Source organism: Molothrus aeneus, chromosome 11, assembly GCF_037042795.1.
Source record: "Molothrus aeneus isolate 106 chromosome 11, BPBGC_Maene_1.0, whole genome shotgun sequence".
In the NCBI taxonomy this organism is placed as follows: Eukaryota; Metazoa; Chordata; class Aves; order Passeriformes; family Icteridae; genus Molothrus; species Molothrus aeneus.
Window position 1 is genome coordinate 7,603,237 of NC_089656.1, and position 25,325 is coordinate 7,628,561.

The 25,325-nt window shown below is 42.0% G+C and overlaps 1 protein-coding gene across 1 annotated transcript; it reads right to left on the reverse strand.

The window, feature by feature from the left end:
* Positions 1-890: 890 nt before the first annotated feature.
* On the reverse strand, positions 891-25,250 carry VPS35 (VPS35 retromer complex component). Its single transcript, XM_066557433.1, has 17 exons — positions 25,213-25,250; positions 18,347-18,445; positions 16,895-16,991; positions 16,277-16,400; positions 14,937-15,119; positions 14,420-14,633; positions 13,610-13,693; positions 13,069-13,178; positions 9,972-10,068; positions 9,733-9,881; positions 9,039-9,246; positions 8,379-8,534; positions 6,237-6,359; positions 5,160-5,339; positions 3,757-3,996; positions 2,924-3,067; positions 891-1,783 (listed from the first exon to the last, which is right to left on the reverse strand). The coding sequence occupies exons 1-17, from the start codon at positions 25,213-25,215 to the stop codon at positions 1,604-1,606; spliced, it is 2,391 nt and encodes a 796-aa protein (XP_066413530.1). The 5' UTR covers positions 25,216-25,250; the 3' UTR covers positions 891-1,603.
* Positions 25,251-25,325: the final 75 nt, after the last annotated feature.

Sequence of the window (25,325 nt, forward strand, 5' to 3'; positions counted from 1 at the left end):
TCTAAGTTACAAGGACTGACACTGAGGACTAAACAGACATGGTTAGCAAATACTGTAAACTAGAAGGGCATATTCCTACACTATGAACATATCCACATGAACATAATCACCACACTCTGCTATGGATGTGCTATAACAAAACACCTTAACAGTTCTGCTATGAGGAACAGTTTCAACAGATACAGAGCAACATGAAGAGTTTTGAATCAGCATCAGTTATAAACCTGGGGAAGTAAAGCCTTTAAATTATCTCCCCATTCATTCCAAGCCAGACTTATTCATCAGTATATTAATGATCTAATTGTTGTCTACTCTGCAATTGTTTCCTAGGATTGTATTTGCCTTTCTCAGAAAACATGTAGCACTAAATTACTGAACAATCCCACCAAAATCTCATTTAATTTAATATCCAATTAAGCCAGGACACATTTTCAGAAAACAGAGTTCACTCAAGGAGTAATGCAATTCAATGAGTTATCTTCAGAACACCACGTTCAGTCAAGGCAAAGCAGCCAGGTCAGAACTGCCAGCAATTGGCATTAACCCATGGACAGGACCAGCAGAGCAGCAGCTGCCAGTGGCTGTGCTCTGCTGCTCAGTTCCCTACAGCACTGGCATTCAGCTGTCACTCTCTGGCACAGAATCCAGCAGGATTCTTCTTCACTCCAAGCATGTCATAAAAACATTCTGAAATGTGAGCACACATCATCTCAGCACCACGTGGAGAAACACTGGCTTTGTATCACAAACTCCCACATTAGAAATGGCGGCAGCTGCCCAGCTCAGCCAGGGTAACTATGCCTTGATTCTTCTGTCCCTACAAAACCAAAGTTCTTTCACTTTCATCAGAAGGCTCAACAGTGGGCTCTGAAGAGACATGAAACAACAGGTGTTAATAGCAACTTTATTGTTTCACCGGTGCAAAATCATGATACTGAATAAACTTGTGTAATGCATTTTCCCCTAAATTTACAGTAATGAAGGTTATACATATCTATATAGATTGCAATTTCTCTATTTTTTATACTATTTGGAACAAAATTATCTTGATAAATATGCCCTGTGCACAGTACTGGCCCTCACTGAATGTCACAGAGCCTTAATATGCAAAATATAACTTCTGTTTTTGAACATGGTACTTTAAAACTCTCCAAACATGCATTAATATATTCTAGTTTTAGGGAAAAATATTACACTTAGTCTTAACTTGGCATTAAAACAAAAGCACAAGCAGAATTTGACATACAATAATCCCAAAAACCTGATGCTCTGTAAGGATCAGACACAGTTTCAGCTGACAGTCACTGCCAGTTTAGAGCTCTAGTGCTACAGAAGCAACAGTGAACAGACAGAAGAGAAATCAGAACTGAAGAGCCCTACCATGTCACATGGATTTCAAAGAAAGTTTCAGCCATGCTAACTGATGAAACCTGTAGTTGCTGGTCCAACCTTCCAAATTTGTTAAGAGTACTCAACACAAGTGTTTGAAGTGCCAGACTGAACACATGAATGTTAACTTGACATTTCTGAAAGGCACAACCTAGGAACCTATCTTAAAAAAACCCATGGTATGTAAATGAAAACAGGTACAGTGAGTGTCTTTCTAAAGAACAAGACCTTCATAAATTGGCCCCTCAGATTCTGGTGATTCCCTCCTCAGACGCAAGTGCTCCAGTGTGTTGTGAAAGTGTTTGTTAATTTGTTCTGTTTCTTCAGTAGACTCAAGGTTTGGGAGATCTTCTCTGATCTTCTGTATAAGCTGATTCAAAACCTGAATTGTCACCTACAAAACACAAAACAGAAGTCTCAACATCCTCTGTGTACAAGTGCACAGACATTAGTTTGAACAGACCTGTCTCTAAGCTCTCTGTCTTTGGACCATCTTTCAAAATGCTGATAAGACTCTATGCAGACAAACTGCTGGGCACTCTCTTCTTGTAACTATTCCAACAGCATTTCTCTCCAGTGTATTCAATACAAATTTTAAAAGCTTCAGACAAATGGCACACACAATCTGACTGTATATGCACTGTGAGATAATTGTTTCTTATAGAAGTCAGTCAGGATGGTAATATCAGATTTAAAGTTATTCTTAGAGAACAAGCCATGGCTGCCTACAGGCTGAAGTTCAGCACTACACAAAATGCACTGCAGGCCACCAGAGCATCCAGAGAGCATTTTTACATCTGCCAAGTGCTTTGAAATTCAAAGCTTTGTTTTCATCTCCATCACATACAGCATCTCCTATACTAGAGCACCCCTATACTGAGAAGCCAGTTCAGTTATTGGAAAGTCAGCAAATCCCTCAAATTTCTTTAGGAATTCTCTCAGAACTGCAGGGTATTCTTTAATGTCTGGTCTCAATCAATGATATCAGAGAAGACACTGATCTCTACTTGACCAAGCAGGTTTTTCAAACTGCATAACTCTTCTTTATCTGCTAACAGAAAATGGATCAGGTAACTATCTCAGATTATACACACACACAATTTAAGCTGAGTACATATGGTGTCATATCTATTTTAGAATTTAAAGCTTACACCAACCTGGCAGAGTCAGCAGTGACCATGAACACCTGTAAAGAATTTTCCTTCCCTTATCTACCCATCAAGTTTGGTACCTCTAAAACTACTACTTTCTCATCTAAGTTCCAGTAAGTTTTATTCTAAAATATTTTAGGTATACAAGTCTCACAATGTTTAAATTCATAACTGAACTGCTAACATTTCCCCCCAACGTGAGAAGAACGAAGTTTAATCCAATACTTTTACCAGCACATCAAAAATTGACTCTTATCACAAGAACTTATGCCTCTCATGAGGCTACAGGGCAAGCTGAAGAGAATTTGTGGTATAAGTGTGACTGAAGAGCTTAAAGAAACCTTCTTTAAAAAAGATGCAACAGAGAATGGATTTCCACTCACCGCCTCATTTTCCTTTTCATAAAAATAGATATATCTATTCAGAATTTCTATGAAAAGCTGGACTTGCAGAGAAGGGTCCATGCACTGATTTGCTATCTTCAGAGCCTTCTTTAGGCATTCCATCACTCTTTTTCCTCCATGAAGCTAGAAGGAAAAACACCAAAGTTACAAGAAATAAAAGAACCTTAGAGAGCTCCAGTATCTCCTCCCTTGGCACACACATCATTTCCTGGGGTTCTGCCACAGAAACACAAAACCACACAAACTGCAAAGAGCAAGCTGTCACTGAAAGCTTACCCTGCCTGACTGCCACCAACATTAGATTTTGTTAAATCACACAGCAACATGAACAGTTGTTGAAAGCCTTCAATTATGAGATCAATTGACTCAATTTTGTAGCATGTACCATAATGCATACTTTGAAAAATATGTTTCAAACACTGCTCCTTAAAATGACAACAGCTTATGTGACAAGCCCTGACGAGCACAGAGGATTTTTTAACCTTTACTTCAACAGCTTGTATCTGTAATTTGTAATTTGGAAGTTTAGTAGTTCACATGCAAACTGAGCTAATATAATAAATACAAGCAAAGTGCAGCCCAGTCAACTAGCCTTTAACTAGCTGATACTCAAAAGCTTGCCTGGTACTTGCACCCTTAAATTAGAGTTTCCTCCATGTTTTTATTTATGCAGTTTATGCTCCAGTGAGTTTTAGAAGTTTCACATATTAGAACCTACATCACCAATGTATCTACTTTAGAAGTGTCTACAGAAGGAAGGCAGCACTGTTAGTGAGGCAGGATGTGTCCCACTGCTGTCCCTTTGTTCTTACCTCCTCTCCATTCTTGTCAGTGTTTCGGCCAGACCAGAACAGATGGGCACAAGTGCTCACAGCTCTGCACTGGTCTGGCTTCTTCAGGAGTTTGGAGGCTGCCAGTGCACACTGAGTCCTCAAAGGCTCGTGGTTCTCCTCACTGAAGCACTTCATCCTCTCAAATGTCCCAATTATCAAGGTGATTGCAGCCAGCTGTGCTTTTGAGTCACTGATTTCATCTTCATATAGAGAGAAGGCCTAGACAAGGGAGAAAGCAAGACTCAATCAGAACACATCAGGAAAAAAAAAAAAATCACACCTGCTACTCACACAGCAAGAAACTGTCCAATTTTGCATTTGTTAAAAGCTTCAGGCAGGAAAAAAAACTTTCATGTAGAGTGTAAAATCAAGTAAATCCACAGACCAGAAAAAGTCTTACAAGAAATAGTATTCAAGTGGTCATAGCAAATAAGTGTGCTTTCACATAAAATCTGAAGATTGAGTTTTTCCTCATTCAAGCACCTATTCAGACACAGAACTTCAGCAGCAGAAACAGTCCTTGAAGAAGATTTGGTTCTTTGAAACACACAAAACAGCTGAGCAGAAGCTGACAGCAGGTCAGTGATGACAGAGTAGGTAAGAAAAGCACTTGCACTGCTGCTACATGGATGAAGACTCGTCAGAGAATAGACAAATCTTGAACTGTATCTCTAATGCAAAGTACATAATTGCCATGCTGCTCTCATGGTCAGAACTGTGCTATAACAACAACTGATACAACACAGTGAGCAAACCCAGCTTATCAGCAACTCTGTTTAAAAACATGCATTTAGTAGCAGTATTAGAGGAAAGATTAGGACAAAGCTACAACATGGATAATATGGAACACATTGGTTCTTTCTGTGATGGGTAGGAGGGGAAGGTTTTGCCACAAGTAAGGCTTAAGACCAAGTTACAAGTTTAAATAGATTTTCAGAGTGGTTTATAATAGGTTCCAATAGAAGGATTTTAATTGGCAAAGCCCAGCATAGCAGTTGTGAACACTGCAGATTTTAGAAAACTTCCAAAGAGTGCTTGTGGTCAGGGCAATACCAGCTGGGTATCAGGAGCTGGAGACAGAAGCAGTGAAGGAGCCTTTTATGCTGAGAAAGGACACTCCTCCAGTGAGCCAACTACACGAGCAGGAGGCAGCATTGCAACATACCACTGTTGTCAGATTGAGTATTCAAATCAGTAGCAATGGAGCTTAATTCCACAGCAGCCTGGGAAGCAAGAATGAAATGAGGAGTTTCTACCTAGTAGCACTGGCTGTCCATCATTTCAGGTGTTTGAATCACACCAGATGGTTCAGTGTTCAGCAAACCTACCCAAATCAAATGAAAGGCAGCACAGGACACCAGCTCTGACAGCTGGACACTCACCTGGGACATGAACTCATAGGCCACAGTTTCATGATTCTCAAAGCCAATCTCTCCTGCAGCCAGTGCTCCCTGCAGGAAGAGTCGGAGAGGCAGCTCTGCCAGCTCTGCTTTGATCAGAGCACTGATGGTCTGATGAGCAAATGAGAAGATCTTCTGGCACTTCTTCTCCCATTTGTCATCCTAGACAAGAAAAGCAAGTACAAGCTTGAACAAGAGCATCGCTACAAGGAAAAGGGAATCCGAGTTGTTCTAAGATCTGTTAAGTGCTCCAGTCTGTTGCTCTCTGATGCCACTCCAGTCACTCCAGCAGTACAGCATTGGCTTCAGTGGGTCTGCACAAAGTATTTTTTCATTTATAAAAATTTCACACCCATTTTTCCTACCAGCTCATAAGAGCTTTCTTCAGAAGCCTACACTGAACTGCAGTTAGAACAGCTATGCTTAGCACATAACTGAGCAAAAGCCTAGCTAGCAAAGGGGAGAAAAATTCTGTTCAGTCCAGAGCAATCAGAAGTGGAAGAGAATTTTAAAACCTTCATTTTGAAGAGTATTTTAACGTTTAAACTTATTTCCTCACAATATAACACCCACAATAAAGGAAATGCATATTTAAGGTAACTATCTCAATCAGAAAGCATTTAACAGCCAAAATGGATCAGTCATTATTTTAATGTACACTTTTACTACAACTCTAACTTAAAGTAAGTGCTTTCTTTTAGGTTTAGAAACATTATAATAATCCAGCTATAATTTAGAAATTGATGAATTTCAATATTCAGATTTAAATCAGTTTCAAGCCATCAGTTCTGGTCTCCAGTAAAGGCACATAATCTGTCACCTTAATGAACAAACAAAACCTGCCAATTTCTGCTTCTTCACCTCTCAAGTAATAAAGTAATTTACTATGGCTTGATAAAAATCTTCATTAAATTAAAAAGCACTCAGACCTCAAGAAGAAACCCAAACAAAACCAGCCTTCTGTATCAAGTCTGAGTATATTTCTGTAGCCAGCCAAAATGCATTTTCAAGGAAATAAAGCCAAGCAAGCCCACAAGAGCCAGCTCGAGGTGAACGTACCACTTTGGAGTTGTCTTTGTAGCGAAAGGCGAGCTGGTAGGCAGCGAACACCAGGGGCGGCAGCGTGAAACGGATGCGCTGGTTCCCCCCGGCCCCAAAGTGCTTCCGGGCAGTGTTGAGGATCTACAAGAGAACACTGTGAGCTCAGAGAGTCCTCACAGAAACACGCACTCGAGGGAAGCTCAGGGCCCCACCTCAATGTGCTTTTAGGTTACATGTGGATTTCATGTCAATAACCTGAATATACAGAAGTCTGGAATCAAATTGTCACAGACATATTTTATGAAAAATCCTTTTGTTAGGAATTTTTTCTCCTGACAAGCTGAGAGGCCTCAGAAACAAAATGTAAACAATTATTATCTGCTGCTGTGGAATTCAACAGGGGCATCTTTGATTGGTCTCGTTGTTTTTAATTAATGGCCAATCACAGTCCAGCTGTCTCGGACTCGCTGGTCAGTCACAAGATTTTATTATCATTCCATTCCTTTCTATTCCTTGCTAGCCTTCTGATGAAATCCTTTCTTCTATTCTTTTAGTATAGTTTTAGCATATAATTTTCTTTTAATATAAAATATATATCATAAAATAATAAATCAGCCTTCTGAAACATGGAGTCAAGATTCTCATCTCTTCCCTCGTCCTGGGACCCCTGTGAGCACCACCAGAACCCATCACACACTGCTCAGCCACTCTGGCTAATACACTTGGACTAGGCTGTTAGAATTTGCATTTCATATCTCTTTCATACAGAATGCAGAATTTAAAGTAAGATACTGTGAAAATCCTGTAACTTTGGATTTTTCCTCCTGCTGCTGTATTGTAGAAAAATTTGATGCAAGCATTTGTGATGCTGAGGGAGCTATTAAGCATTACTAGTAAAAGGTGTTAAGTAGCTCATAGAATTGTACCTAAAAGATAATGTGACAAGTCCTTTGATGGCATTTAAAGGGGGTCAATGTGATTAAAGCAAAGCACTGCTAGATGAGAAAGAGACTGACACTCAGAATCTTTGGAGAAACAGCTTCAACATCTCTAGCTATGTAAATTCTTTTGGGGTAGAAATATTAATTTCCTTGGAGCCAGCATTCCTTTGAGGGAAGCTTTGCTCTCAATAAGAAAAATACAAACACCTTTCTGCTTGACTCCAGTGATAAGATCCTGAAACACAACTGACTCCAGTTCCTGTATTCTTCTCCCCACTACACAAGTTTCATTACACTTCAAGCAAGAGTTTTTTATACCAGATGTTAAAGTCAAGCTAAATCAATGCTAGTTGTGTTATGCATAGCTTGCACTTTTTTCTGTTGCTCTATTCTCACTGTTTATACAGTGTGACATTTATTTCAGGCACAAACTGTACCTTCACAGTAGTCCCTAAGCAGGCCTGACTCTGACATGAGCTCACTGCCATCTGCAGCAGATCCAACTTCATCACAGCTTCTGCAGTGGATCTGGCATAGACAGAATATCCCTGGCCCTGTACTCTAACACACACTTCAAGATAGTTGATTTGAAGTTTAAGTGACCTCCCTAAAGCCAGATATAGCAGATTAACAACAGAACTACAGTGAGCTGCCACAGATCAGCTCAAACCATTACAAGTACCACGATGTACAGATTTCAAGGATGTGTCAAATCTACTGCTACAGATGGACCAAGCAGAGAGGAAAAGCATGTGGAACCAAGCAGCAGGACATACATACTGTATGAAGACACCATCCTTACAGAAATTAAAATCCCCAAGGCCAAGCATACTTAGCTCTATTTTCTGAGTTTTTCTGCACTCCCTTGGTATCAAAATACACAAATAGCACAGTACTTCATACAGCACTTGCTGTGTTTTCAATAGATCATTATATGAAGTTGTCAGAACATTAGGAGTTCCACAAAATAATACAGATAGTTGCACCTCATGGGATGAAAACTTTCTATCAACAAATGCTTAAGTCCTCATCTGCTTTTTCTGAATAACCAACATATCATCCTACCACTAAAGGTGTCATACATAATGTTCTCTGCTGAATTTGTAGTGCCAGAGCAGTGATGCCCCAGCTCCCAGCTTCACTCAAGTCTTGTACAGTCAATAATGCAAGAACTGGACAGTTCAGAGAGCACAGACACAGACAAGCACCAGTCACCAACCAGGTACTGCTGGTCAGGGTCATCAGAACGCAGCAGGTGAATGAATCTCCCCACAAGACTCTGCTCATCTGCAAAGTCCTCAGGGTCAGGATCTTCAGCAGGCTGGTCTGGCTGATCCTGGATCAGTGTGGATACCAAATTCATGATAGCATCAACCTGTAAAGGCAATAGAAGCTCTGTTTAAACTATAGTAATCCATAAGCATAAATTGCCAGCAACTGGGAACATCTTTACAGCCACTCATAGTGCTGATGCTTCAGACATATGGGCCTTACACCCTGAAGAGAAGGGTCCCACTCAGCACAAGTGGGACAGGACAGCACAGCAGTGCAGAGGAAATGTAGATTCCAAAGGCTATGCAGCCTTCTTTAGATAGCAGACTCAGTTTTGAAAGGAATCAGGGGTCTTTTTTCACACCTAACAGATTACTGTCTAGGCTGAGGTATGGGAAATCAGAAGCAGCCTCTAGGATGAGGTTAGATAAGAGACATTTAAGAACAAAGGAGGAAGAATTACCAAGTGGGATAAAGCCTGTGCCAGGGGAGGCAGGGGCATGCAGGCTAGGAAACAAAGCATGCCCTGCATGAAGTCACTAAATGTGTTTTCAGGTCTTTGAACAATCATGAAAATACCTAGATTTTCAAATTAACTATATCATACCTGTTCTTGGGACACAATTTCTGTGTTATAATCCAGTACATTGCTAAGCACGTAACAACTCATGCTCTTCCTGGACTCGTAATCAAAGTATTCAAAAAGTGGGTGAAAATGTTTTAGTTTCAGAACTGTCAGGATATTGTTGTAAGTATCAACTGGGATTTTCAAAAGTCTAGTCAGCTCCTTTGAAACAGCACTGCTTGTTGCAATACTAGAAGAAAATATATGCAAAAAATTACAATTAATCAATGGTTCACAAAGGTAGGCAGGTTTAAAATCTGCTTCAGAGTATAAATTCTGAGGTATACAACAACCACCAAGCAACTTGGTGCTATGGAGAAAGGAAACAAATACCAAAATAAGTCAGATCTTGCTCTTTGGGACATACAGTAAGAAATGCATGTTTTAAGTTGCTGCCAGCAGAAGCAGAGTGTGGCTGCAAAGGCAGCAATAGCAGAACTCTAGAGTGCTGTAAAGGATGCCTACAAACTGCACACACATTGTGTGGATATACAGCACAATTTATTCATGTGGAGCAAGTCCTGGTTAGCCAGGAGTTTAATCAGGGCTGCTGCAGCTCAGTCCAAAAGCAGTGACCTTCCACATCCAGAGCATGGCTCTGCTATCTCACCAAATGCAGAAGGCCTGATTTCAGGGTATTAATTGCCATGCCAAAGAAAATGCAAGAGACACTTACTGTTCCAGATTAAGTTTGTTGAATATTTCCACAGTAGTCTCCAACACCTTGTCAACATAGTCCACACGGTCTGGGTAGCATTTCATGGCCAGGTTAATGAGAGAAACTTGCAAAGACACCACATCCTCTGAGGGCATATCCTGCCGAGACTGAAATTTAAGACAGCATGAAACTGACACTAAAGCACAGAACTTTGCAAAAAACACCCCCAAAACTGCATGCAGGGATACCCAACATACCTGTATAACAGTAGCAACCTGCTGTGAAAAGATATCAAACAGTTTGATATCTGCTGGGATACCAGGTCCATCTTCACGATGTGCAAATAAAGCTAACCTGGTGACAGAGCAAGGAAAGCAGCTTGGTCAGGATAGCTCTTCCACTCCTCAAACATTCCATACAGAGAGAAAGAGGGACTGGCAGAAAAAGCATGTCCTTTAGGTATATTTGGAAGCTCTATTACAAGCAAAAAGGAAATTAATTTAAGTGAGAAGCCTTATGAGCAACTGAGCCTGGTAACTATCAGTCCTGAAAAAGGGTGCTGACAGAAAAGGCAAGGTGAAGAAGGAACAGGAAGGACATTTCCTAATTTATGTTCTTTAGCTAGAAGCAAGTGATCTATTTTTTCCAGAAAAAGAAGTATAGAGTAGGCTCATGGAAGAGTAAATATCCTGCATTTATTCATTCAGTGATATTACTGAAATTAGACACCCAATAGCATCCTCCACAAAACAGCCTCCAGGAAAAAACCACACAGAAGGAATATGCTGACTTAACTATTCTTTGTCACTAAAGACCAACCAACACGTCTGGAACTTACACTATTTGCAGAGAACAAAATACAAAGTGAACTTAAGAAGAATGGAGAAGTGAAAAATATTGGGTTTTGGGGGAGTGGGAGCAAGAAATTGCCATCCAGCAAGCATTTAGGAGATGGTGAGAGGTATTTTTATCTGTAAGAGAAAGTCATGCCAAGCACCATTTCTGCAAAAATGAGATACAGGATAGAGAGCACCACTGTCAGAAGACTAACACCTTACCAGAGCTGAAGATTAAGAAGCTCAGCACTATCCTGACTTTCTAATTCTTGAGGTCATTATACTCTGAATTAGAAGAAGAACTACAAAAAATATTTAGGAAAAGGCATTGCATTAATTTTTTTTAAATTCTTTCTACAGGGTTTCTCAATTTTGATTCTGAATCTGAAATAAAGAGGACATAAGAAAAGCCCAGGAGGCAAAAAAACTTCACTGCCAGGAAAAATAACACATTGAACTACTCTTATATTTGATTAGGGTGATAAGAAGCAGACTTCCTAAAGCCAGGAACAATCACTGCCTTTTCTTAGAGGCACAAGGCAGCTTTCCTTGGCAACAGCTCAGTGTAAAGACAGCAATGCTACAAGGTATGAACAAGCTGCAGGCAGATGGCAGCATAATTAAAAGTCATGAATGCTTTAGTAAGGAAACAAAGATCCCAAAGCAGCAAGAGTACTTGCAGAGAGAGATTCCTTTAGCAGGAAAACCCCACAGGAATAAGGATAAAATTTTCACAAGCTTCTTCAGCAGTCACTGATGTTCAGATTTAATTACCCAATGCCAGCTGAAACCAAGATGAGAAATGCCAAGAAGCACAATCTACACAGGGCAGCTTCACATCTCAACTACACAATACTGAAGCTCCTGGCCACTGCTGCTACCAGCTCCAACACAAACACAAGAGCAACATCCTCTCGACACACATGGATTCCAGGGCCAGATCCACTCAAATGCTCCAACACTGGCAGTAACATTACAGTCAAAATCTCAAGCTGCCATACTGCAAAGACAAACATCATGCTGCCACCTTTCTTGTCCTACAGCCCAAAGGGAGCTCTGGAAGCCTTCAGTGGCCCAACAAACCCCAGCAGTGGTAAGGCTGGGAGGACAGAGGGTCACTGCTGGTCAGTCACTTACTGGTGTTTGTAACATAACACAAAAAAACCTTACTGTGGAGGTGACACCAAAGTTTAACAGGGCAGGAAAAGCTATACAAGGAAAGCCTTCTCACAAGAATGACACTGCCACACTCCAGTGTAAGAGCCTAGCAAAATATCCCGTGACCTCTTTAAAAAGTAATCAAGATAGTCTCAGAAATCAGTTACAGGCAACATTTCTTCGGATTTGGGGGTTTTGTGGTGTTTGGGGTTGACAGTTTTGGGGGTTTTTTTTTAAGGTAACAGAATTATGAAAAATCTCAGCCACAGCATTGAAGTGTGGGAAACCAAAGATGTGAACATCTCTGTATGAAAGCAACAAAGGCAGCACAGTGTCTCTGACAAATGCACAAACAGTGAAAGGTACTCCAATAAAACCCAAGTCTTGAACATATAAATCTGACATAAGCTGGAGAAGACAAACTACAGACTTGGTGAGTAAAAACTTCAAGATCCTAAGTTGTACCAGTCATGCCCAATACACTCAAGTCCTGTCCAGGCATTAGAGAGGATACAGCAATCCCACCCAATGCTGAATGCCAGGGGGACCCAAGATCCCTGTGCTAACTGAACTCCATGCATTGGTACATAGATGAGATGCACATGTTTGGGTGCAAATGCAAAGGACAAGGCTTTTCTACAGCCTGAGACAAGCCAGGCAAGGGTGCTTCCTTTCTGCGGTAAGAAAGTGCAGGTGCTCACTGAAAATCTGTGTTTCTTTTCAGGATACAAATTAAAACTTCAGTTTGACCTTAAAGGCCTTTTCCAACCTAAGGAGTCTATGATTTCTGCCCCAAATCTGAACTCAGTGCAAGCAGTTTTAAGCAGTACCTCCACAGGAAAAACATGCTTTAAAGAGAACAGTGTAGATGCTAATGGCAAGCTAAGAATTAAGAAGGTAGTTCCATTTCCTACTAGCTCTGAAGAAGCATTGTGGTGTTTTCTGATCTCTGACCCTGCAAGGTGAAGTGTTCCTGACAGATGATTTAGCTACTGGGATCTTCAAGATTTCAAGAAGTACCTATGAGAGATATGGCTGTCAAAGCAGGGCACTGCTGTCACTCCAGTTCTGAAGCATGAAACTGCTCAGTACTAAATGGGCTGTTTCCTGGCTTTATCTGTTTACAAGTTTTAATCAGTCCATAAAGCAGGTTTCATTGGAAGCTGTAAAAGCAGAGTCCAGACAGTAGAAGTTACAGAAATAATATTCTTCACAGCTTTAATTACAGCTGTTAGAAAGACATGGAAACAGTGAAGTGGTATCAAAAATTAAACATATTCAAATGATAGAAGAATTATCATCTGCTTGTGCACAACACAAACTTAATTTTGAGTCAAGTTCCACCCCCTTGGTCACTCACCTGTCAATTAAAGCAATAATTATATTTTTCACATTCACATTTTGGTGCAGCTCAGCACAGGCTCTGAGAAATGGGTTCAGGGTTTGGAGGTGAAATTCATCTGGGAAAACCTGAAGTTTTAGATCAATAGTCATCAAGTTATAAACTGAATTTGCCCATTGTTACACAGAAGAAAAACGCAACAGAATAACTCTAAAGCAGATAGCCACACAGTAAATACACTCTGGCCCATGAACCTGACCTTGGCTGGGTAAATGCATGAAGCAAGAAATATAAAACAAATGGGTAACTGAGGGCCCACCTCTCTATTACAACTCATAACACAGGCACTACTGCTCAGATGCTTACAGCTACTGCAACAGAAGGAGCACAAAGTCTCCACTCTGCCCATCTGGTAAAAAATACAGGACAAGCTACTGTGTACAAGTCCCAGTGATGAAGTTTTCCAGTCCACGAGGAAGATGTGAAAGCTTCTGAATCTGATTAAGTGTATAGAAGTGTCCCTGTGTCCCATCACTGCAACTGAACTCAAGCAGCTCACCTGTATGATGCACTCCATGAGGTACTCCTGAGCTAAAGCATCTCTACAGTTCACAACTTGCTCCAGTATTCCAGGCAGAACAATCTAGAATGGGGGGGAAAAGGTCTTGCAGTGATTTTAGAATTACCTCCTAAGTTTATATTCACACATACATTTAATCCAAGCAGAGCAGAATTTCTAACAGTTCTCAGCTGATTCTCTACATAAAGACTTTTTGATAAGAAGCTCCATTTTTCTGCAGCTCCATCCTTCAGAGAAGAAAAACAAACTACTGATCTCAGAAGTCTGTCCCTTTCATACATTATGCAAGCTTTGATTTCATAAGTCAGTGCCACTGGCTTTGCAGGCACATACCCAGGGTCTCAGCAGCACCATGGCAGAACTTACAAGGGACAGACTTTTAAATAATATATTTCCTTCACAGGCATTTCACACAGTAACAGTTCTCTTGAATGCTTTGGGAAGCACAGCTCACAGCTTGTGAAATCTATCCCAGAACACCAGATGTGTACACATCCTTTAGACCAACCCATTATTCTGCAAGGAAAATGGGAATCAGGAAGGAAAGGTTAGAATTTCTTCTCACTGTCACAGACTTACAGGAGTACGTGTGAATCATGTCCTTGGCCTGAGAGCATGCTGTATTGCACCAGTATTCACAACTTTTCCTCTGGTCAAGAGTTTGAGAAGCACTGGGATTACTGAACTTTTAGCAAAGCTTTAACACTTCCAGCTGCTCATATGAAAGTCCAAACTCGTTTAGTTTGGAAAAAGCTGGCAGAAGTCAGAAAGAATGGAGAGCCATCCCACCTGCTTGTATCTCTCCACATTGACCCCCTCCAGCTGACTGAGGCGGACCAGGTTTGTTCCCACCAGGATCCTCAGCTCCTGCCTCTCCCGCTCCCTCTTCTCTCTGTCCCGACTGTGGCCCTGGTGCTGCATTCGCACCCACAGCTTGTTCATCTCAGCAAAGTTCAGCAGCACAAAATCCATTGAGTCACTGATGTCTCCAGTGGTTTCTTCACTGCAGTTGATAAGAGGTTAAGAACAGAAAAGCTTGTCAGAGGTATTCATCCTTCCAGCCACTGGTGAACATACAAGTTTTAATAAGGTTAGAGGGTGGGATTCCTGGGTTCATAAGAAAGGCTCATGTTCTCACTTGTGAGGAACTTTAATGCTAGAAGGGAATTCTTAATGGATCAAACACCTGTCAAGTCTATGGAATTCTAGCACATCTACTTCTCTCAAATCTGAAGTAAGTAACACAGAAAATTTAAATAAGCTCTATTAACAGTAATTTTATTAAGTTATAGCCCATCCTTCTTACTCTGCTTGCTCGCCTTCATCTGGTAAGATATTCCTGGTACACTGCAGGAGATAGTTTCTGAGGAAGAGGCCTCTAAGAGGATGCTGCACTCCACGGCACATCTCCACCAGGTCTTTCAAAATATCCTTCCTGGACTGTGGAAATGACTTGACATAGACAACACCTACTGTTATCAGCAGATACCTGCAAAAGGCACAGAGTCACACAATAAACCATAAAGAAACAACATGACACTTAAAGGCAATAGTTCCTTTTGTCCATGATGGCAGGATTACCAAAGCACAAAAAAAAGGAATAAAATTATCACCTGTGTCCCATAATTTTGGATATTTAGTCAGCTTTCAACTCCTATCCTCCTCTGCTACAGAGCACAGCAAGTCTGAACAGCCACTAGACCTCACTACAATGCTTGACACACTGAATGTGTAAATGCTCACAAAGTTCTGAATGCTCTCAGACCAGCTCATTTATACTTCCAGCATCCCACTAAGCTGGAAAACAGCTCTGACACATATAGTAAGCATCACAAATTTCATCAGGGAGAACCAGAGGCTACAAGCAGGCAGGAAGACAACTCTGATGGTTACATACAGAGGTGAAGACACTGTGGTAGCCATCAGCCAAAGCCCAGAAATAGCATTGAATAGCACTGAAGATGCAGCCTGGTGTGTACAGAGCCTCTCCCTGGCATGAACATAAGGTCAGGAATGAAAAACTTGAGTACCAAGCAAAACCTAAATCCCAGAAGTGACTATGTCAAAGATGCACTGCACCCCAACAGTCACATATTTAAAGCCTCACAGGCCTTCAAGTATCATTTCTGGCAAGTTATCACTTTGCCAAAAAAAAAATTCAGAAACACAAAGACTCTAAGAGTGAAGTCACAAACTTTCAGCTTCCTTCTCACACTTCTTATTCTCTAAAAAGGCAGAAGGTTATGAAGCAACTATTGTGTGGCAGAAGGTAAGATCCAGACCCTCAGGTAACAGAAACAGTTAATAAATGCATAGTCAATCTCCCTGATCAGAGCATGGTACTTGGTTATCTTCCACTGACCAGCTCTTTACCCAAAAGCCAACTTCATTCCAAGATTGAAGTGCTCTCATCTTGATCATGTGCAAAATTAACACACTGCCAGGAAGAACTGACCTTCTGCACCCGCACTCTTGGCCTAATCTCAGAAGTGTCACAGTAATTGACTCCAGATAGGCAGAAATACTATTGACCATTGTAAACTGATTGAGAAGGCAATCACTGTCTGAACCCAGAGCTGGACAACTATTCACCAGTTGAAAAAAGAAAAAGCAAACAAAGCCACACATGAAAATATACACACTTACAGTCTTGGAATGATATTTCCAGCATATTGTACTAGCTCATAAAGGTCTGCCACTTTCCTGCCTTTGGCAAATTCATCTGTCAGGTAGACTTCCAAGTAGTGTAGTTCATCTGAAATTGCCATGTCTTTTCCTCATAGTTAAGGATTCTAAGTTACAATGTCTACAACATCTTTTCATAGTAATTTGCTCATTCACACCCAGGAAGAAAAATGCTGTACCAAATACAAATATGCCCATGCAGGCAGTACTTCTGAACAATAATCATTGGGATAAATGTGCAAAATTAACCTCAAACCTTTGAGCAATTTTTAGCATATTAGGAAAGGGAATAAAACTGGGAATAAAAGAATTGTTTTACAGAGCTGATATTGTTTTTAGAACTTGACTCCTGAAAATTCCCAGAGGAAGATATGAAAGACAATAAAGACTTGTCTTATACCAGAGAAAAACTGAACTTAAACAGTGAGCAAAGTGCATGTTCTCCTACAATACATACACAGAATTGAATTCTGAGAAGTGCTAATAAGTCCCTGACAGAAGATACCATTGTACCAAAAAAGCAGATGAATATCCCATTGCAAATACATTTCAACTATTAGTTTCCTCCTGAAAGGATACAGAGCTCATAATAGCTCTTTGGAGACAACATAGAAGTCCTCAGCTCCCCAAGCATGTTGGAAGCATGTTTCAGAGCATCCATGAGCTTGTTCTTGTCCTTCAGAGGAGGAAAGAGTAAAGGCTGTTAGAAATGACACAAGGCAACTGCAGGATTTTTTATCTATGAAAAAAAATCTCAAGCGATTTAATATCCAGCTTATACTACACCACCCATGCTAGCTATGTGAACATTTTACCTGAGGTGATAAGAAGATGCATCTGAAGACAGAGCTACAGTAAAAAAAAAATCACAATGCTAACGGTAGAAAAATCTAAAATCATTCTGCTTATGCAGCAATCTCCTCCCAACACTCAGATTCTACTGAGCAAGCAAAATAGAATGTGTTCCCCTCCTCCAAATCTGGTCTGCTCAGATCTCACAGATCTCCTAGAAAGCTCTAGGAGACAGACAAAACACACTGCCATCATCACCTTCTCCTTCTCACCCACAAAAAACACCTCACTGAAAGCCACCCCTTACTAGTCTGCATCTAACTTGCAATTCTGGTGCATTTAATCACCTGGCATCAAAGGATACAACACAAACCTCTAATCTACCACTTTTACAGACTTGAGCAACCCATCATAAGCAGCAGCAGTAAGTTTTGAGGGAGAACAAAAAGAATTGCTAGTGTGATCCACTTAGTGTATTTATACTGCCACTTAATCACAGATAGCAGTGAAAAGCACAGCTGCAGCTACTTGAAGATTTCCAAAGCATTCCACTGAGCACAAAACTGGAAGAGGTGTTACACTTCTTGCTACTGTCATTTGGCTGCAAACAAAGTTAGCTTGGCTAACCACAGGAAAACATATGGGAATATTTAAGTTTTCATTGCAACTTTAAGCAGTTTCCCCAAATACAAGCTGAGGCTTCTCAAACCCGAGAAAGCTCCGTGTGATTACATAATCTGCCTGAATTGCCTACAATTCCCAGTCAAAAATCTCAGCACAACACCAGCCCGTGGTGTTTTCCAGTCACAGAAGAATTCACATGTATGTCTACAGTTAATCAGTACAAAATTGATCCCATGCAGCAGGTAATTCATCAGCAGCCTCTCAGTCTGACAGTCACACCAAGAAAAGGCTACATGAAAAAACCAACAGAATGGTGGACAAAAACAAAAATCTCATAATAAAGTTCATCTTAGGTTTATTTAAATGCAAGCATGTAAATTATAAAGGTACATCTTTAACTTATCTTGTCAAATACTGGAGCAAAATCAGGAAGACACATTTAAAGAATACCCAAGGCTCACTCTCAATGAGCAGTTGCCTCACTTATTGGCAAAACCTCTGGCCAAAGATACATAAAGGGTTAATTTTCCTCACAGCACTAGAGATTGGTATTGATTTACTGTTTTATTCCTAGCAGACAAGAAGCTTCATTGCCTTTGAAAGTCACATTCTTACCAAGCATCTCTTCATCTGGAACGACTGCACCTTCACAGCCTGAATGGCTTCGTCCAGGAGCTTTTCCTGTTCATCCTGAGGAGATTGCTGTGTTGTTGGCTGGAGGAAAACAGAAACCAAACAAAACAGAACTCAGTGAAGCTGCTTATGACTCGACTAAAACTGAATTCCTACACTTTAGAATGCACTGCCAGTAACACTGCAGTGTGACACTCAAGGCTTGTCAGAAATAGTTGTGTGACATGTAATGGAGAAATTCAAGTGCCTGGCAAAAACCTGAGGGGAGTTACAGGTATCCTCAAGCACCACTGCTTCTGGACAGCAAAGCCACAGGGGCAGAGCAGGGCCAGCTTTTCCTTTCCAACATTTAAAGGCCAAGAACCCAGTGCAAGTATCTGGGAAGAAAAGCTCCAAGAGAATGCAGAGACACGACTGTGCTGAGAGGAAGCACTGCTGTTACTTGTGTCCACAGAGCTTCAGAGCAGTGCCCAGAGCACACACTGCAACTGCACAGATGCTGTCTGTGCTCACAATTCACCGGTTCTCAACTGCTACCTGAGCTACCATTCCATTCGGGACAAGATCCTGATAAGCAAAGGATAAAGTACAGTTAGTGCATTCCAGAAGGTAGAAGCTACTTGCACATTGGATCAGAAAGCTGAAGAGAAACAACAACTCTTCATGTGTCCTTGTCCCTGTCACACTGTCAGAGTGACACTCTTGTTTCCCCTCAGAGAGGCACATTCTATGCCTTCAACTGAAATTTCCACTATCTTTTGACTTTCCAAGGCTCATACTGCATTTTCTTAAAATATTAAATAAATCCACTGCTTATATCCTTATATTTCCCCTCAATCCAGCTATAACAGGCTTCTCCTACTGCTACCCTCCCCTCTACCAGAACAATGAGATCAGTTTCTACAAGCTTCTTATCTTTAAGTTATTTGCTAAGATGTCCAAACTTAGATCAGAACCCCACTGCACCCAGCCTTCCTCCTAAGGCTTCACAAGGAAACACTGCCATCCACCTCTGGTTCAGGATCAGCCTTCAACACCCCATTACAGCATCTCCATTCGACCTTACAGCTTGTTTTCAGATGGCCTCTCTGAAATACTGCTGGAGACAAAAGCACTGATGCTGTATTTCAGCAACAGCTTCTCTAGTCATGACAAAGAGCAAGCACAGTCATTTGCACAGCAGGTTCTCTGAGCCTTCACCTTCAATAAACTCTCAGCTATTTATACTTGTTCCCTTCATCCACTGTTCTCAGAAGGTCCCTGGTCTGCTCCTTTTAACTGCATTTCAGAAACAAGCTGGAAGGCCATGAATTACATCACCCTAATGTTTTTAAAAACTCTGTCTTCAGTACCAACTCCCACATGTCCCATGTGAGGAGTCCCCAGAAGTATCTGTTGAGGACTGAGATTAAAACTGAGGCCTAAATTAAAGTAGGGAAGTTCTAGTTTAACACCAATTTAATGGTGATAGAGCATTTCACACCCCTGTAATTCCCAATATAATTTAACCCATTTGATTGGGTTCTTTTTCAGCAGTTGAAATCTCCCCACCATCCTTTTCCCCACACAGAAAACAGAGAGTGCTCTGCAATGCTGATCCTGCCTTGATCATGCCCTAATGGAACTCTGCTCTTGAAACTCCTCAATCACCCAGCTGGACAAAACCAAGGCTGATCTGATCCAACACTGGTGACACACCTGCTTCAAGGAGGTTATATGAGAAAAAGGTTCCTTCCAACCAACACTTCTGTGAGTCAGTGTGCCTCAGTAATACTCCAACTATGCACAATAACTAATTAAGACATGTATTTAGTCAACAAAAATGCCATCTCTGCTAATTAGAGTGACTCCACCTCTCACAAAGCTCTCTCTATATATAATTAATCAATGTGCAGGTCTTCCAAAAGTGATTTAAGCATAAAGAAAAAGTAGCAGCCATGGTTAGATGATCCTCTTTCCCATGCAATTCAATAGCTACAAACCCTTAGACAACCTCAAACTGTGAAACAAGTATGTTCTGCCAGCAGAAGTTTGCTGTAATTGCTAAGCTTTAATTATTCAATGGCAGATCAGACTTTTAAGGAACACGAAATGACAGTGCAGGGACTAGTGTGCAGTAATCAATATCAGAACATCACATTACAGACTTGCTGAATTATGTCTCTGCCAGAACACTGGTTACTCTCTACAGTCCCCTGAATCCATACCAGTGCTTTAAAGAAAGTAAATCACTACTGAGCTGAATGCCATATGCTCTGAGCACATCAAATCTCTATTAAAGCACAGCACAGGAACAATGCAGCAATGCTAACACTGACCACAGCTTCCCAAGCCCCCTTGTCCTGATGGGCATTAAGTTCACACGGCCACCAGCCCTGCTCTTCCACCCCCAGCTGTTCATGGGGCCAGACAGTGCTGGGAGAGCAGTTAGGCTGTAAACCATCTAAAAAGCTGTAAGGCAAGCCCAGCTGATTAATGGATTACCATTTACCTGGTTCAGCCTAAAGCCACATAAAACACTGCAAGTAGGGCTGTGAAAAGAAGGCTTTTTAACAGCAACACCAAGCCAAAGCATTACTGAAACATACACATATTTACTACAGCCCCAGCAAGTATTTGGCTGAGTCCATGGGCATTGGTTTCCTTACTTTTGGTGTGCAAACACCTTGGTTATAGAATCATGGCTGCAAATTCAGAACTATCCTTTTCATGATACCAGCTATGAGCCCAGCAGATACATTTGTATCTTCTTAGAGAACTTTAGCCACTGTAGTTTAGCAGCAGTTGGGGAAAAATTGGAGTTTCATTCAATTATAGTGTCAGCTTTACATCAAACTCTGTCTGCATCAACAGAAGACAGAATACTTCCAGTTCTGCTCTGAATGTGAACAGCCAGGACCCACACTGTATTCAACACTGGGACTAAGTACTGAATTCATCAACAGAAGCACTTTCATATTAACACAAGATATTAATTTATTTCTTCTGTATCTCTCCAATATATGGAGAATTAAGAAAGAAGAGAACTCAATTTGTATGTGTGTTGATTTGAAGACTGAGAAGGTGATCCACTAAATTACAACAAGGGCACTGTACTCCATGTTAAGAAAAGACAACTGCAGCATTTTCCAGTGGCAGGGGTAGCACAAACACCTACACTGCTGTCAAAAAGATACCACAGGAGCAGTGGTGTCACTTGAGGGGTTGCTTGTAGCAGCTTTATTTCTGTAGGAATAGAAAACATCTTAACAACAGCACTAGTGAACAAGTTCCAACTTTTACTTTTCCAAGTCTGAATATGTATCAGCTTACCCTTTTCTTCCAACCCCAGAAGGAAAGCTACTTTCAGCTTTAGAACTGCAGGGGTTCCCAAACATAACCTGGTTATTATCAAGTGCTACACAAGATCACATCAAGACACACACATGCTACTAACACACGCCTGAAGTTTGAGGATATGGTGACAAAAGGCAAATGAAGGAAAGAGAACATGCAGCAAAAGCCTACCAGTGAGATCCAGCAGGGCACACAATGAATCAGAACACAGCTCTGTCAGAGCCCATGCTGAATAAAGCTGTTTATGTTCTGTATCTTACACTTAAATTACCAACCTAGCAACATAAGATGGTATTTTCAAGTGTCATTTTATCAAAAAACAATGTGGAGTCCTAGATCCATCTACAAAAACAATGTTGAACATCATCTTTTGAAGTGGAAGACACTGTGACCCTGGGCAAAAGCAGCAGTGCAGAACATCCTGCCTTGTCAACTACACGTACAGTAAGGTACAAACCCCTGCCTGAGCACAAGAGGAGCAACTTACAGCTTTAATGATGCAGCTATTTAGAAATGTCTGAGCTATACCCACACTTTATTAAAAAAAAGATACACTGCCAGTGTTGGAGAAAAAATGGACAGCTGATGTGAAGGGTTTTGCTTTGCTCATTTCTGGCTCTGAAGCAATGAGGAAGCAGGTGAGCAGTGGGGAGGGGACAGAACTGCCTCCCCAGGTGCACCAGCAGCACAAGAGACAGAAGCCTCCTGCTAGCTGTGAGCACAGCGCCAGCCTAAGTTACCACATGCAAGTTATGGAAGTCAAAACTCACAGCAGATGAATTTGGAAGGGGGCTAAGGAAAGCTAGCTTTTGGTATAGGCTTTTTTTTTGTGTATTTTTCATTCCTTTTAGGTTTTGTTTCTTTGGTTTTTGTTTGTTTTTTTTTTGTTTGTTTTTTTTTTAATAAAGGCTACTAAACTAAACTGTAAGTTGCCTTGGAGAACAATTTTTTTAAATCCAAAACAGCTTGAAACCAGCTGAGCAGAATAGTCAATACAAGTTATCCTGCAGATAACTATTAGGGAAGTGTATTACTGCAGCCATAAACACTATTCTAGATGATGACTCTCCTCACAACAGTTCCTCCTGAACGTACAAAGCAAACATTGCACCTATTGTGTAAGACTTACTCATTTTCTAACACTCAGTTCCATGAGATTCATTTGTAGTTCCATGTTTGACACTGAACTGCACTCCAGAGAGGGCCCAAAATAATAACCAATGTGCTGACTTATTTCACTTAAAAAACTGGTACCTTGGAGTACTCAAGAATGACACAGAACTGAAAGACAGCAGAGTTCCATGGAGCTTGTCAAGCCTAAAAGCTCATGTTCTGACACACAGGTGCCTCAAGCTGCATGCAGAGTATAAATAATAATGAGTAAAAGGTTGTGCTTCCATTCCACTCCAAAGTGCATTTTCACCTAATCTCTAGAAGTCCTTTTCTTTAGGTAACTGATGTGCCCACAGCCTGTTCCACATGGCAGTTCCTTCTGTTTGCTCACCCAATGACACTGACCCAGGGAGGCTCTCCTGCCTCCTCCCACTGTTATTGTTACCTGCCACCACACCACTGCTGAGACCCTTCAGATGGGGCTGCCCAAGAGAGGGAGGGCTGAGCTACAGCAGCAGACCAGGACACTGCCAGCCTGCAGCACACACAGCACTGCTGGCTAACATATTACCAAAAAAACCAAAAACCAAAGCATAAGCATTTTATACCGTACAGGAAGCATTTCTCTGCAACACTGCAGGCTCCAGAACTTCTATCACATCTCACAGTATAGGCGCTCAGAGATAAATCAGAGAGATGAAAGCATTTTTCACGTGTTGAAACTGGTACTTACTGCTACAGGAAGCCGCAAGACACTATTAAGTATTAAAGAGATGGACTTTTCATTCAGGGTATGATCAAAAGCAGCCAGAGCCCTCTTAAAACAAGTCATGTTAAAGGTACTTAAGCATTCAGCCTCAAGGTTTAAACCAAGCTCAGCCACAGGAAATCACAGGAGAGCCTAATTTGGTAGAGGGAATTATCCCATGTTTAACACCTGTGATTATCCCATGTTCAACATCTGTAACTTTATTTTTTCTGTATCACCTGACAACAGCTATTCTTAGAAAGAAGCCATGAGACCAGACAAGTGTCTGGCCAGTTCCCATGGAAATGACAGGCAAAGGAAAGTAGTTGCACTGCTGAATAATTGACCAGCACAAAATATTTGTGTAGGGGACAGACACTGGTGGCTATGTAATTTTGCATTTCTCATTCACCCAATTCAGGATTTAACATTCCTCTTTCAAGTAACAGTACAAGTTTTGCCTAGAGATCAACATACATATAACTTTTTTTAAAAAGGCTGTTCCAAAAGCCTAAGAACTGAGCAATCCCCTGTTTATGAAGCATTCATTATTTTCTGCCCCACTATCTGTACTGTTAGTACTGTTCACATGCCACACTTAGGCTAATTACACATTGTGGTGGTTACAGCAAGTGCTGCCTAAAGTTCTATGGAATATTACATTCCACTAAAGGCACATTAAAGACACTTGAGTTTTACTAGGAAATTGACTGTCCCCTTATTTTCATTGATGACTGCAAAGTATTTCTCAGTATACATTATTTCCATGGGGAAATTTCAGGTTTCACAGAATGAATGAGGTTGCAAAGGTCAAACACCACCTTGTCAGCCAGACCAAGACACGGAGTGCCATGTCCAGCGTCCAGTCTTTCCTTAAACACCTCCAGGGACTACGACTCCACTACCTCCGGGGACAGTCCATTCCAATGTCTAATCACCCACTTCGTGAATAAATCCCTCCAAACGTCCAGCTTGAACCTCCCCCGGCACATGTCCCACTGCTAAGTGCCTGGGAGAAGAGGCTGAGCCTCACCTGGCTGCCTCCCTGCCTAACATACACCAACATCTGCGGCAAAGAGCGCTAAGGAGCTGCGCCCACCAATGCACAACCACCTCTTCGGCCGGAAAAGAAAGGAACTTAACTCAGTAAGCCTACAACAGCAGTCTTGGAGGCTCAGGAGCGCAGGCTGCAAGGCGGACAAGCACAGCACACGTGCACAGAACCGGCAATGACACAAACCCGGGATTAACACAGGGGCAGCACGGCCAAAGAGAGCGGAACTGACCGAACTGACCGCTGTACGGCCGCGATTCCGCGGTAAAAACACCGCCGTTCCCTGCGCCCCTACGAGCAAAGGGGCCGAGCCCAGCGAGTCGGTGACCGCGCCCGGGCCGCGTTACCGCGGGCACGGCGGGCCCGGCCCGCACCCACACCCCAGCCCCGCCCGGGCCGGACCGTGCGGCCTCCGCGCCCGCTGCAGCCCCGCACCCGGCCGGGCCCGCCGCGCCGCCGGCCCAGCGCGGCGGCTCAGGGCGCTGTCCCGGGCCCGTCCCTCGGCCGCCGGCCCCTCGGTCCCAGCACAGCGCAGCCCCGCCCGCGGCAGGCGCTCCCGGCTCCCCGCGCCCCCCGGCCGCTGCCCCTCACCCTCACCATGGTCGCGCCGCCGCCGCCCCCGCCAGCGCCGCCCCGTCATGTGACTGCGCCGCGCGCACTGCCCCGCCCCGCCGCCGCGCGCCGTCCATTGGCCCGCTGAGAGGAAGGGC